General features: G+C 38.8%; 1 protein-coding gene across 1 annotated transcript; it reads right to left on the reverse strand.

Annotated features, from left to right (window-relative positions):
• Positions 1–3,321: 3,321 nt before the first annotated feature.
• SPINK14 (serine peptidase inhibitor, Kazal type 14 (putative)) lies at positions 3,322–8,638 on the reverse strand. The gene is made up of 4 exons (XM_008056240.1): positions 8,504–8,638; positions 7,067–7,110; positions 4,635–4,771; positions 3,322–3,367 (listed from the first exon to the last, which is right to left on the reverse strand). The coding sequence occupies exons 1-4, from the start codon at positions 8,571–8,573 to the stop codon at positions 3,322–3,324; spliced, it is 297 nt and encodes a 98-aa protein (XP_008054431.1). The 5' UTR covers positions 8,574–8,638.
• Positions 8,639–13,479: the final 4,841 nt, after the last annotated feature.

Here is a 13,479-nt window from a genome sequence, read left to right on the forward strand (position 1 = left end):
GAGGGAGGGAGGGAAGGAGGGAGAGAGGGAAGGAGAGCGGGATAGGTAAAGGACACACAACCACACACTGAGTACCAGGTCCACTATCAGGAAGAGAGAGAGAGTCTGCCAGAAGCCAGACGTCACTTGCATGCAATTTACTTATGTAGTAAATCTTCACATGTAAAATCCTCTAAAATAAAATAAAATAATAATAGTAATAATAAAAATAAATAAGTAAATTGTATATTAAAGAAAATTTACTACAGTGTAGATTTGCGTGTTATTTCAAATAACAATGAATTTTTTTGGCTGCCTATGCAAGTCCATACAAATCATTCTCAATTTCTGTTTGTAATATGCATGTTTGGAAAATGCAAGGTTATTGAAGTCTATCTCTTAACTGATTAACTTTCTTAGGGTAAAAATAATTTAATCAGAAAAGTGAACTCCATAGAATTAGAAGAGTAACCTTTAGTTCATGAGTTAGAAACATTTCCCAATACTCCCATCCATGTGAGATCTGAATAAGAACAAAGACCTGAACGTGTTTCATCTTCTTGGGAAGAAGGATATTATCATATTAAGTGATGGGGACTCGGCAGCTCATGGAGCCAGTAAACTGCCCAACAGTTTGTTATATGACAAGCAGACCAAAGACCATATCAACATTCTTGGTCTAAACAGCAATGCTTTACTGCCACCTTTTGGGCAAATAGGATTTGTTAAAAGTCCTACAAGAGGTCATTATAGTTCAATTAGCACCTAGGGAGTGTTGTTAGTAGGTGAAGTAAAGAGTCTTGCAGGTCATACTAAGATGTTTGTATTATAACTACCAAGGAGAGTGTCATATTTAAATTTAATAAATTGTGGTTGTGGGAACAGAGTATAAGGCAACAGTTAAGATGAATATCAAATAACATTAAAACAGATGACTTGCATTAAATGCATTTCTTCAATTTAATTAATATTTAAGATGATTTAAGGAACACACATAAATTGCATACAGAAATTGAGTATGAGTGAGAAAAGACTTAGAGTAATGATACCAAATTTAATTACATCAAAACACGTGTAGAAACAAATTTAGAAAGAAAAACATAGGACCTATATTGGATTGATTGACTTTAAAGATTCCATTAGCTAATAAGAGTAAGATGTCTAGTATCTATTGATAAGAAGTTGGGTATGGTCTCATGATGTGAATGAGTGGGTTATACATAAATAGGCAATAGAGTAATTACAGATATGAGTGGGATTGTCTGGTAGAGGAAGTAGAATGGATTAGGAGAAGATGGCAATGACAAAAACATGGGCCTGATTAATAACTGGCAGATGAAAAATAAAGGGAACCAAGCAGAGGGATTTGAAATCATTTGAGAGAGGGAGAGGGAGAGAGAGAGAGAGAGAGAAAACACAAAAATACAGGTAGTGACTGTCAGAGCTACTTTCGTGTTGGAAGTGGTAAGAGATCTGTGGAAATTATCCTTAGAGTGGAGCTATAAGAAAGCAGTCTTGTATTTAGATGTATGCTAATCTCCTTTTCTTCTTTGGAAATGCCTACTATCAAATGACAGTTAAAAAATATTATTATCAAAGTTCTTTTTACTGTTATACTTGTATGTAGCAAATTTAAGTAAGTGATTTCTTTTACGCTAAAAATATTCGCACTATTACAGAGCACAAGTCCTATCCTCTGGAATTCTTAGAAAAAGTAGAATAATGGCATTGTATTTTAGTCTAGACTTTAGAAGGCATCAGAAGAAAACTAAGTACAAAAACAAGTAAAATGGCATAATAAAGATAAGGTCAGCTTCTGCATCCAGGCAATATGATGTAAGAGACCATATATATCCTCCAATCTGAAATAACAAAAAGTCAGACAAAATGTGTCAAACAATGATATCAGTCACTGAAGGAAACTGATTCCTGAGAAAGGAAAAATAACTAAGTTAACTCTGTGGGTGACCTTGGCTTCTGCATTGTGAAAGATTCTAAAAGGAGGAAAGAGGAACCCAGATGAAGCAACACTGAATTGAGGATACAGAGTGAAAGGAAAGAGAGATCAAAGTGACTGGGGTTTGCAGGACCAGAGCATGGGTGAGCTGGACAGAGGGCTCAGCAGATTACCGACTGGTACTTGTGTGTGAGCAAACACTCAATGCAAAGAAAGATCACTAGAAGGGATTAGAGCTAACAGAGCTCAGATCCCATGCAAGTCTAGTAATACTTCCTGTTTAAGATGAAAAACCCACTGGATGACATTAATGGCAAATTAATTATTGCAGAAGAAAAGATTTGTGAACATGAAGTTAAGGCAATAGTGTTGGAAAACAATCCTCACTGGAGTGCTTGGTGTTGTTGAATAGCCCAGGTCTTAAAGCAGTGGAAATTGGCATGCTATAAAGATGGAGAATATCTCTTTTCCCCAGAGTTGTGTACTCTTTATATTCTAAAGATGTAGCATGTATCCACCGTGTAATCAGCATGGTAGGCAAGAAAAGATCTAGCAGAATATGTACACATTCTGACCACAACCTACATAGTGTTGGGAGGCAGAACAGATGTGCTTTCTCAGACCAGCAGAAAGCAAGGTGCTGAGGGCAAGAGAGCATATGGCACATATTAGTCTGCTGTCTATATGAGGAGAGATGTATATATTAGTATAACTGAGAGAGAAATGGTCTCTATATGTTTTAGAGGTTAAAATGTTTCCAGAGAATTAAAAAAAAAAAAGACCGATGACCAATGGAGCATTCATTGATACCAACAATGTCAACTTTCTTCCAGGAGAAAATAGGTCTGGTGAAGGTGCAGGGCCCTGTTGATCTAAATTCCTCTGCCTCAAGACTGAGTCCAAGGGTGAGGACATGGACAACAAGAACCAGACAGGCAGAACACAATGCTCTATAGTTTCTGTTCACTGGTTTTTTTTTAAATGCCAAGGGAATATAAAAGACAAATTTCTGTTGTGTTTCTTGGAAGAGAATATGGAGTTTTTACACAGATTACCTCACTGTTAATGTTATCAGAGAGCTGATTGATCCCAATGTATGTCTTTGACTCAAATGCTCCATTTGTTTTACTTCTGAGGTTTTGTACACAGATCTGAGACACAAGTCAAATCAGACTTTCAGAAAGTTTATTTATTAGGGAGACTATAGAAGTCAGTGAATCAGTGAGGGGAGCAGTTCATAAAAGGAACCTGGAGCCATTTGCTCCAGGCTCAGCAGGGGCAGATCTTACTTGCAAGGAGGGGTGAAAAAACAGGAGGTGCAAGAGGAGGACTGAAGTGATAGAGAGAAAAGGAAGACATCTTCTTCCAAATGCATGTCCACTCAGCTAACATCTTCCATCATGGTAAAACTTAATTCTTCCATGAGATTTCCTGAAGGAGATGTCAGAATAAACATTTCATTAAATAGTAGAATGTCATAACTGCAAAAATACTTTTAAAATTATCTTAGTTGGGCTCGGTGGCTCAGCCTGTAATCCCGCGCCTCTGGGAGGCTGAGGTGAGTGGATTTCCTGAGCCTGCGGGTTCAAGACCCACCTGGGCAGCGAGACCTCATCTCTACAATGAATCAAAAAATCAGCCGGGTGTGGTAGCGCATGCCTGTAATTCTGGCTACTCGGAAGGCTGAGGCGGAAGGATGGCCGGAGCCCAGCAAGTCAAGGCTGCGGTGGCCGGAAGCGGCCACTGCACTCCAGTCTGGGCGACAGAGTTAGACTCCAACTCAAAAAATAAAAATAAAAATAAAAAATAAAATGAAATTATCTTATATATCTTATTTTATCTTATCGTATTAGCACTCTTAAACTTGAGGAAACCAACATCCAGAGTGTAATGGAACTTGACTGATGACAAGAGTCAGATTATTAAATTTCCTACCCAGTTTATCTTTTCAGGATTCTAAGACACCACTGATGACACTATGGCACATGCTACAATCTCTTTGAAAATAAGCCTCTTACTAAGGGCTGGGTTTGTGATATGTGAGGCATGTCGAGCCGCAGCTGCTCTTTCAGTGCTTGCACACTTTGATTGAATTGTTCATTCATGGGGATGACCTGGGGTTTACATATTCCTATCTTTGATCCTTGTACAAAACTACACAATGATTAGACTGAGGACTCCAATATGATACCATGGGAAAGACCTTTATCCCTGTGAAATACACTGGTTCATATAGAGATCAAAGTCGAAACCATAGTGTGTGATATTTCAGTGTTTGATTGCTGATTTTGTGTCATGGAAATGGAAAAAATTAAACACTGATTAGGGCAAAAGACCCACATTTTGCAATTAACTCAGAATTGCAGTTCAGAGTTTCAGACACATAAAAGAAAGAAGATGAAGCCACAATTTGTCTTACATTTTTTAAAAATGTCAGGACTACAGAGATATCTGAGAGCTTCAAATGGAAATCCATCTACTGGCATATGAGAGTGCAAGAGCATAGAGAAAAAAGTGCTTTCTACTCCAGTAGGCTTTTTGTTACCATAGGCTTTTCTGTATGGGGGCTGACTAGTATCAGTATAAACTGGAGCAAGCTCCTGGCCTCAAGGTTGATGTACTTGATGAGAGGTGTAGCTAATTGCTATTGTGGACAAGTATTTGCACAGTTCTCTACTTTTCCCCACATAGTACTCACAAGCTCTCAACACACAGGATGCAGGGATTGTCATAGGTTACAAAATTGGTGCCACAGATGGGTTGATATAAGCCAGAGCAGGGGTTCACTGTACCATTGAACCAACTTAGGTTTACTTTCTTATATGGACATTTCACCTGAAATTGGGTTGAAAGGAGTGATACAATTAGAACCATGCTTAGACAGGGAGATCACCTTTAGACTTGACCAGAAAAATCTAAGCACTGTGAGGACCATATTCCAGTCTCACATGAGGGTTTGGAGCCTTAGCAATGGAACTAGAATATATATATATATAGCCATTAGATGACAATATGGTTGTCAGGACCTCCTCAGCAATTGAGAACAGAGGCCAGCTATGCTATAGTGGGAAGAAGAAGGGTGGGGAAACAGACAATTTATCTGGGAAATTTATCTCCTTTCTCAATCTCTTTTATGCCCAGACTACTAGATCTGGAAGCATTCTCAAAGATTTTCTACGCCAACTCAGCTAAGAAAACTGAAGGTCAATAACTGGAAAATATGCCTCACTGAAATCCACATGTCTGACTTTAAAATATTTTTCACATTATCCACTCTCAAAATTCCCAAGCCATCTCCTATATTGATGCTGTGAAATGTGAGATCATTTAGACTAAGTCCCTGATTTTGTAGGGAAAACCAAAAACTAAATAAGAGGCATGTCTCTTCCAGGACTAGGACCCAGAGCTGCTTGCTTTCAGAAGAAGCTCCTCCTGGGACAATGCTGGTGTCAGTGACAGCTTGAACCAGGGACTCTGGGATTATAAAGCATGAGGTTGGTAGTCTCAGGGACTCTATGAGTGTCATAAGACTGTACAAAGTACCTCAAATGCAAGGCAGGGGAGAGTTTTGACTGGGAATTTAGAGAAAGAGGGATCATATTTGAGCTTAGAAACTTCTTTTCCTTCTGTTCTCACCACCATCTTGGTCAAGTCACCAACATCACTAAACTAATGCTTCTACTTTTCCAGTTCCTCTCCTCCTGTAGGTTCACAAGTTAAATATTAATTGGATCATTTTAAGCCCTTGATTAAAGTATTTTAATTGGGCCTCACTGCACATTATTTTTAAAAAATCCCTCTTGTTATAAATGAAAAGTCCCTATGTGATATAAACCCTTCCAAGTTAACTTGTACCATCTTGCTCTTTGCCCTTTTAGTTTGTTTGTTTTTGCATTTTTCCAAATGCTCCATGTTCCCTTCACCTCAGAGCCTTCTAGGTTGTCATAACCATCCTATCGAACATACTTTTTTTTCAACCTAAACACATTCAACCTCTAGTACTCTCATTCTCAGAGATATTTCTTAAAATGCAATCACAATTCTCTGTTCTTCCTCATTATACCTTTAATCAGTTTGTAATAAAGCAGTTGTGTAATTATTTGACTAACTCCACACCACCAAAGGACTAAAAGCCCACAAGGGTAAGGTTGTTTATGATTAGGCTAGTCACTGGCATTTAGTCATTGCTCTGTACATATTTGCAAAATGAAATGATATAACATTGTTCAATCTGAATAAATATAGAGTTATCCAATAAAAGAGCAAGAATATTTTATACTGTCTATAAGTATACCTTCTCTCTCTCTTCCTCCCTCCTTCCCTCTCTCTCTCTTTCTCCCAGGAGGACACTATGTGTTCATAAGGTGAGGGTCCCTCCTGCTTCTCTAACTGTAACATCTGCTGCATCCCTTCCCTCACTGTGCTCCAGTCACACAGGGTGTCAATGAGTGGCTCAAGTAGTTAAAGTCCTTCTTACTGGTCTCCGCCTGAGTGGCTCCTTTTAGTTCTTCAGTCTCACAGGCTTGTGTCGCTGCACCTGGCCATGCAAATACTTGTAAAGTGAAGGAGCACAGTGATGCAAACTACATCAAAATTTAAAAAAATCTCTCATTCATCTTTTCCCTCATCTTTCAAACACTTATTGACTGCACAACATATGCAATGCTCAGAGGGGCAGGCAAAAATGAAAAAGATGCCTCCGTTTTGCCCTCACACAAGCTGCAAGCGTACTTTGAGGCCATTTGCCTTTCCTTCCATCCATACACCAGGCATTGCTACCCCCATCCACAACCTGCATAAGTATTCTCTGTCTGTCCCAGGGTGTTGAGGAGTACTCCCTCCAGGAAACTATGAGCATCTCAAGAGCTGAACCATGTTATGCCCAGATGGATGGGTTTTTAAGAACTTATCATATCCTGGACAATTGTCGGTGCTGATAAACATTTTTCAAGCACAATGGAGGTTCCTCTAGTATACTTGTGACTGAAGTTTGGCTTAGTTCCCAGGTTGGATACCTGCCACTCTCTGTGAATGAACCTTGAAGAATATCATGGATGACCTTGCTGCATTCAATTTCCAAAATAACACCAGATTAGAATCTTGGTTCTGGGAAAGCTAGTGGAAGATTACCTTAATAATTCCATGTGGTGGCCACCAGCGTCGAGGGCCTGAAACTAGAGAATACATGAAAATAGTCAGAGAAGCTTATATCTGGTAAATTATAGCTTAAACTGTTGATAGAATAAAAAACTAATTTTTTTTGCTAAGGAAGCTTACAACAATTGAAAACATTCTTTTATTTATAATGTATTCATTATTTATTTTAATGTGAAATAACTTCTATTTCTGGTAGATATCAGCAGAGGATTATATAGGTGCATTACTGTTCCCGTCAGTGCCACCAGTCCACTGTATCAAATAATTTTTTGAATTAACACTAATGAGCTTAGACTTGAGAGGATTTAGTGCTGGTAACCAACATGCAAAAGAAACAGGAAATACTAGAATTTTAAAGTGATCTCTTTGCACAGTCCCTATATCTTTCAGAGAGGGAAAGACACTTGCTTGGGTATTACTCAGAAATTCATAATAGATATGAGAAAAACCCATATTGCCAACCCTTGAGGTTAGGTATCTTTATTAACCCCCTATATAATTTCTTCTCTAGAAGAGGACACAGAAGATAATGATCCACTCAAACACATGGCAAAGCATTTTCAAACATTCCGCATTTTTTGAGATGTGCTTTGATGTAGGCATATTGCTAGTCAATTTTACATGTTACCTCACTGAATCACCAAGCCTCCTTGCCCACATGAATTAGTTCTCATAATCTGCATGTAATAGATGATAAAACTGAGTCCCTGCCCACTAAATCGGAGTCTTTTGGACCACTATTCTCTCTCTCTCTCTCCATATATATATATATTTTTTTCTAGTAATTAAAAATTGTGTATTTATTCTTGCATGTTTAAACTTCAGTCACCTTCAAAGCACTCTGATGTAATACACCTATAGAGATGCTTTTTCCACTACTCAAAACAGTTTTTGAAGTCATCAATTGTGATGCCTTTGAGTGTTTCTGCTGTTTTTCTTTCATCTCTTCCAAATTGGCAAAACATTTCCCTTTGATAACTTTTTTCATCCAGGGAAACAAAAAACTGTCACTCCCTGCAATATTGGGTAAATTAGGAGGGTGCGGGCATGGGAGTCATGCCATTTTTGGTCAAAAACTGCTGAGTCCTCAGAGCGGTGTGAGCAGGTTGTACAAATAAATTACCCATATTGAAATGCGTTGAAAGAGTCTCCAAAAACAAAATTCACTGAAGCCAAATGCAAACTCTCACAACAACACTAGTTGGTACACTGTTGCCGATGGGTTCCTAGAATACTCACCTAACAGGGGAAGCCCTCCTAAAGATAATTCTGTATTTTGGGGGCATCCCCCATATATATATATATACTCAAGAAATTTAAAATCAATGTCAAAGCATTCTCTTTCAGATTATAATATCATCACTCACAAATCAACCTCACACGCTGGTCAGAACCAACCAAATTACTCACCAGAAGATAACACCAAATGTATCAGGATGAAGAATAACATTGAGGAGAATCCTGGAAAATATTTGTCCATTTTTCCTCCTGGGTGTCCTTGGAATGATTTTCTTAGATATTGTCTCAGGGAATTCTCCTCTAATACAATCATCAAAGTAAAGATAATCCAGATTTAGTATGACTTTTGAAATGAATAGCCATCTCCAGTCTGCTCATTGTAATCCCTGTACACTCACAACCTTTGGAAAGCCTATCCCACCCTTCAAAAACAACAAATGATCAGAAAAAGTTAAACTCTTGTTAACCATCTTAAAGATTAAGAGTATAGAGCCCAGGGACAGATTTGTGACTACTCAGAAGGCAGAAGTAAACCAGAGGTTACTCTATGCACATAGTTGTATTAATTTTAGTGTGAAGGTATTTTAGATATTGTGAAAAGGCAAATTCTTATCTGAAGTTTCAGCTAAATTTTATTATTTGAGAGCGTACAAAGAAAAATATGGGGCAACTAGAAGTTTCTAGAAAACAAGAGCTTCTCAGTAGAGGAAGTAGGTCTATATTTGTTCATGAAATAGAAGATACCTCTGGATTAAGAAAAATAGTTCTGCTATTTCAAGCATACTTGACTGTGCTGAGCCTCTTTGAATGCTAGACTTTTTTGGGGTGTTCCGAGGGAGAGCTTAGGGAGAAAACTCATTCTGAACTCTCTCATGGGGGCCCAAAGCTATTTTAACCTAGACATGGAAATGGAGAACTCAGTGAGCAAATCCTCCCTCAGGATCGACTGCCCTTGTAGCAGCATGTCCAATCCCAGAAAATGACAGCTGCAGGTTCTTGGACATAACAAAGGACTATACTTAATTCTCTCTGTATTCCTAGTCTTTCAAAAGTGACCTGTTCCTCCCTCTGTCCTCTAGGCTTTTATCTCTGCAGTACTTGTCAATAGATAACTTATATAAACTCTTTGCTGATACGCTATGGTGTGACATGTGTTGATCAAGACATTAAAATGTCTCCAGAGAACCCTACTCCCAGGACAACTGGAAACTCTTGGCACAGTGGGCAGGGCTGCCGACTGTGCCCATTCCTGGGACAATCTGGGATGCCATGTTTTTGCTAAGCACAGCCCCTCTCACTCATCCTGGCATCCTTCCCAGAGTCCTCCAGGAATGGAGCAGGCACAGTAGAAGCCCAGCTGCAGCCAGAAGCCTCAAGCACAGTGCAGAGGCTCACTTTCCCCATTTCTCGTGCCCCCAGCTGACCCACCTCCAGAAAAAGAGAAAGGGTAGAGGAAGGTGATGTTCTCTTTTTAAGGAGCATGTGCCAGGGCCTCAGGAGGAGACAGAGTAGCGCGTGGGAGAGAAAAGTCACTGAGGCATTGTGTGCTGGACTGGGCAGCCCCTGGAGGCCCATCACTCAGGTTGAGTTGAGGTCAGACCTCTCAGCAGGGGAAGACTTGAGGAGGGTGGGAACAGGATCTCTGGAAAGGGCAGCTCTTAGCAGGCGATTCAAGAGAGACAGTAGTAGCGTGAGGAGCATACCACAGTAGGAGCGAGCTCAGCTGAGAAAGAGGAAAACAGGTTCCACAACAATAACTGGTCCTTAGTCCCTAATGAAAAATGTGTGAAGATGCCTAAGGAGAGAAGGCTGGAATAGGAGGTTGTAATGACAGATGAGATCAGTGGATGCCATTTGTCGCGGGTCCAGCCTTTCCCTGCAGCAAGCCAGAGCCTTTGCAATTTTAACAGGGAAGATGTGTGATCATTTTGGAGTTTCTCCTGTTACCTGAACTTCTTGTCTTTACTGTCTTTTCTTGTGTAAAGGAAATATATGTGGACATAGAAAATTTGGAAAATAGAAATATACAAAAATAAGTAAAAAGGCTTGAAATCTCACAGCTTAGAGATTACTATTAAACAGATGTTAAATTCTTCTAGTTTTAAAAATATATAATCACACACAGACATACATGTACATGTTTTTATTATAATATTCCATTGATTTTTATAGTACATATTGTTTTCTGCTTTTTTCACTTAGAAATGTATCAATATGTTTTATTGATCTCTAAGTATAGTCATACAGAACAATAATTTAGATGTCTAGTGCTATTTTCCATCACATATATGGTTTTTTATTATGCTAATGTTTATCAATTGTTGCTCAGTTATGGTGATCCCAATTTTTTATTGTCATTAACAATGCCGGAATAAATTGATTTTTTTTTGGATAGTAGGATTTGTTGAGCTCCCACAACAGAAGGGGACCTAAGGGGTTTGTCTGAATAAATAGCTTTTTATTTACCTCAGTTAATTTGTCTTTTATTATTTCATTTTAATGCTTGCCTAGAAATAAACCTACTGGAAACTTTTAGAAAGTACCTGGGTCACCTAGAATATGAAAGAGGTGGTTTTTATGCAATTTGTGGGCTCCGTGCTTATAATCTAACATAGAATATTTTGAAAACTTCATGTTGTCTTCATGAATAAATCATTTGTTCTGCAGTTCAGAAAAGCTGAAACACTTCATTGTCTAGAAAGGATTCTGAATGCAGAAACAGAAAGTCAGGTTATGACTTTTTTTTTCAACTGGGAAAGTAATTTCTTCTCTCTGGATTACAGAATTTTCCCACTTGCACTATGGGGTAATCACACCTTCCATAAAGTGCTCTTTGGAGGTTTAATTGAACAAACATTTAAACAGCTTGGAAAACTGCCTGATCCCAATAAACCAATAATAAATGCAATTATATTCTGACTTCTTCTTAGTCACTACTATTGATGTCAATGTTGTAGGGTCAGAGTCACAGACTCATTTTATTGCATTCAAAAATAACAAGTGTGAAATTACTTCCCACCTGAGGATTTTTTTTTTTTTTACTTTGTTGTAGATTTTATCAGCAGATCATCACTGTTCAGGTGAATTCCCACTGGCTGTCTATATTCTGGGATTCTGACTAGTCAGGAACTGTGGAGAACACTGAAAATACAGCTGTAAAAATAATTGGCATCATTCTTACCTTAATGGAGCTTGGACCTCAGTCAGGGAAAGTCATAAAACAAATAATTACTATGGAAGGCAGACTTGAGGAAGCAACTTCCAATATTTGAGTTTTCTGAATCTTGTGACGTTCAGGTATTAATGATAACGCTGTGTTCTCATTTATATCAGCAGTGAGAAATCCAAACAATAAAATTCCACAAATTCAATATATCAAGCAAAACATTCTAAGATAAAAGAGATTTCATACTATCACCACAAGGCTCTATTTCATAGGTACATAGATACTGTGGAAGGCAGATTTGGGAAAGCATTAATCTTCCCTCAGCTTGACTAAACTTTAGACAGGATTCTTCTTAAATCTAGGTCCCCGACATCCTTTTTCTTAGAGCATTTACTTCAGAACTCATAGATGTATATTATTTCTCTGTCCCTCTGTGTTGTAGTTCCTTTTAGAATCCTTTTGCCAGTTTTACAACCCAGGAATGTCTTTCTCGGGGCCTGGGAGCCATCTCTCTGAAATGGAATTATTAAAAAAAAAAAAAAAAATGGTGCCTCTGTCCTCTAGTCTCTGCAGAAGGGTGCAGAGCCTACCTTCTAGGTTGATAGACACCTTGCTCCAAGTTGTAAAACTACTCTTTCTCATAAAGATAAGAGAAATTCAGGATAAAGTCAATTAGCAAACACAGATGGCCTATGACTTCCTCATAACATCCTCCAGTACTTTTCACTAGCTCACTCCAGCACTTAAAAATTTTCCCCAACCTCTTTGCTTCAGCGACTTGAGTTCAGACTGAGTTCTGGCCTCTCTTCCCTACTGTAATAGCCTTAACATCTGTATTGTGTTTGGTACAATTTCTGGTACAGTTTTTGCTTTGATAGGACTACTTCATGTCCCAGATAAGAAAGATTTTCTCATGTTTTCTCTTTGGACTGCATTGTTGCAGCCTGACTGGGTACTTATGTCTGCTGCCCAGAAAAATCAAGACTAACACAGCCATTGCAGTAAAGAGTTTAATATCTTAAAGCAGCTGAGCAAGGATGGGAGATATTTCTCAAATCCACCTCCCCCAAAATTCAGCAGCTTGACTTATTAAAGGGAATTTGGTGGGGAGGGTAATAGGGACTGCTGATTGGTTGATGATGTCAAGGAGGTGAGAAAGTTGTCTTTTTGTCCCAGAGCTAGTTTCTGGGAAAAGATACCACAGGGCCAACCTTCTAGAACTAGGTGGGGCCTTGGGTCCATCAAAGTGTGAAACATATCTCAGATACCTTTCTTAGGTTTTGCAATAGATGCTGTCTATTAAGCAAGTTCCATGACCATCAGCCACTATCCACTGGGCAGTGAGCCATTATAGAGGTAGTTTGGAAGGAAGATATATGGAAGGTGGGGTCCCTGGAGATTGAAGCAGCTTTTGTCCTTCAACCTCTGTTTTTTCCTCAAGGAGGAGTTTTATGTCTATTGTTTAAGGGGAAATATGTTTATTAGCCTTTTGAGGTAGCTTCCCCCTCCTCAGGGGTCAGGACATGAAGGTAATCAATTGCTCTCTACTGGAGTGAAAGCAAACCTAGAAACAACAGATTTTTAAATTTCTAACACAGCTTTTCAATGGGTCTCTTCTATAGCTTTTAACCTGTGGCCTGATATTAATTTTATATAGGTATTTTCAACATCACTGTTTTTTAATTTTCTTTTTACTTTTCCTCTAGTTCCTGCTGAGAAGTTCAAGTAATTCAAGTGTCAACCTCCCTACATTTCAGATGTGCAATTCTTGTAGCATAAACTGAAAACACCATTTTTAAACCTTGCTTCTGTCCTAAACTGGCCTAAAGTGTCTGCTCCTCTACCCTTCTGTGTCATCCTGAGATCCTCCTTGAACTACCTAGTCCTCATCCCACTGGTTCCTACTGGGTAACCCCCTCGTCCTAACCACCTGCTACATTCCATGTCCACTATGATGAGCCAAGAGGGGCAGAAGAGACAG

The sequence above is a fragment of the Carlito syrichta genome, unplaced genomic scaffold (genome assembly GCF_000164805.1).
Source record: "Carlito syrichta isolate Samal-C Ts95f unplaced genomic scaffold, Tarsius_syrichta-2.0.1 Scaffold302298, whole genome shotgun sequence".
NCBI classification, from domain to species: Eukaryota; Metazoa; Chordata; class Mammalia; order Primates; family Tarsiidae; genus Carlito; species Carlito syrichta.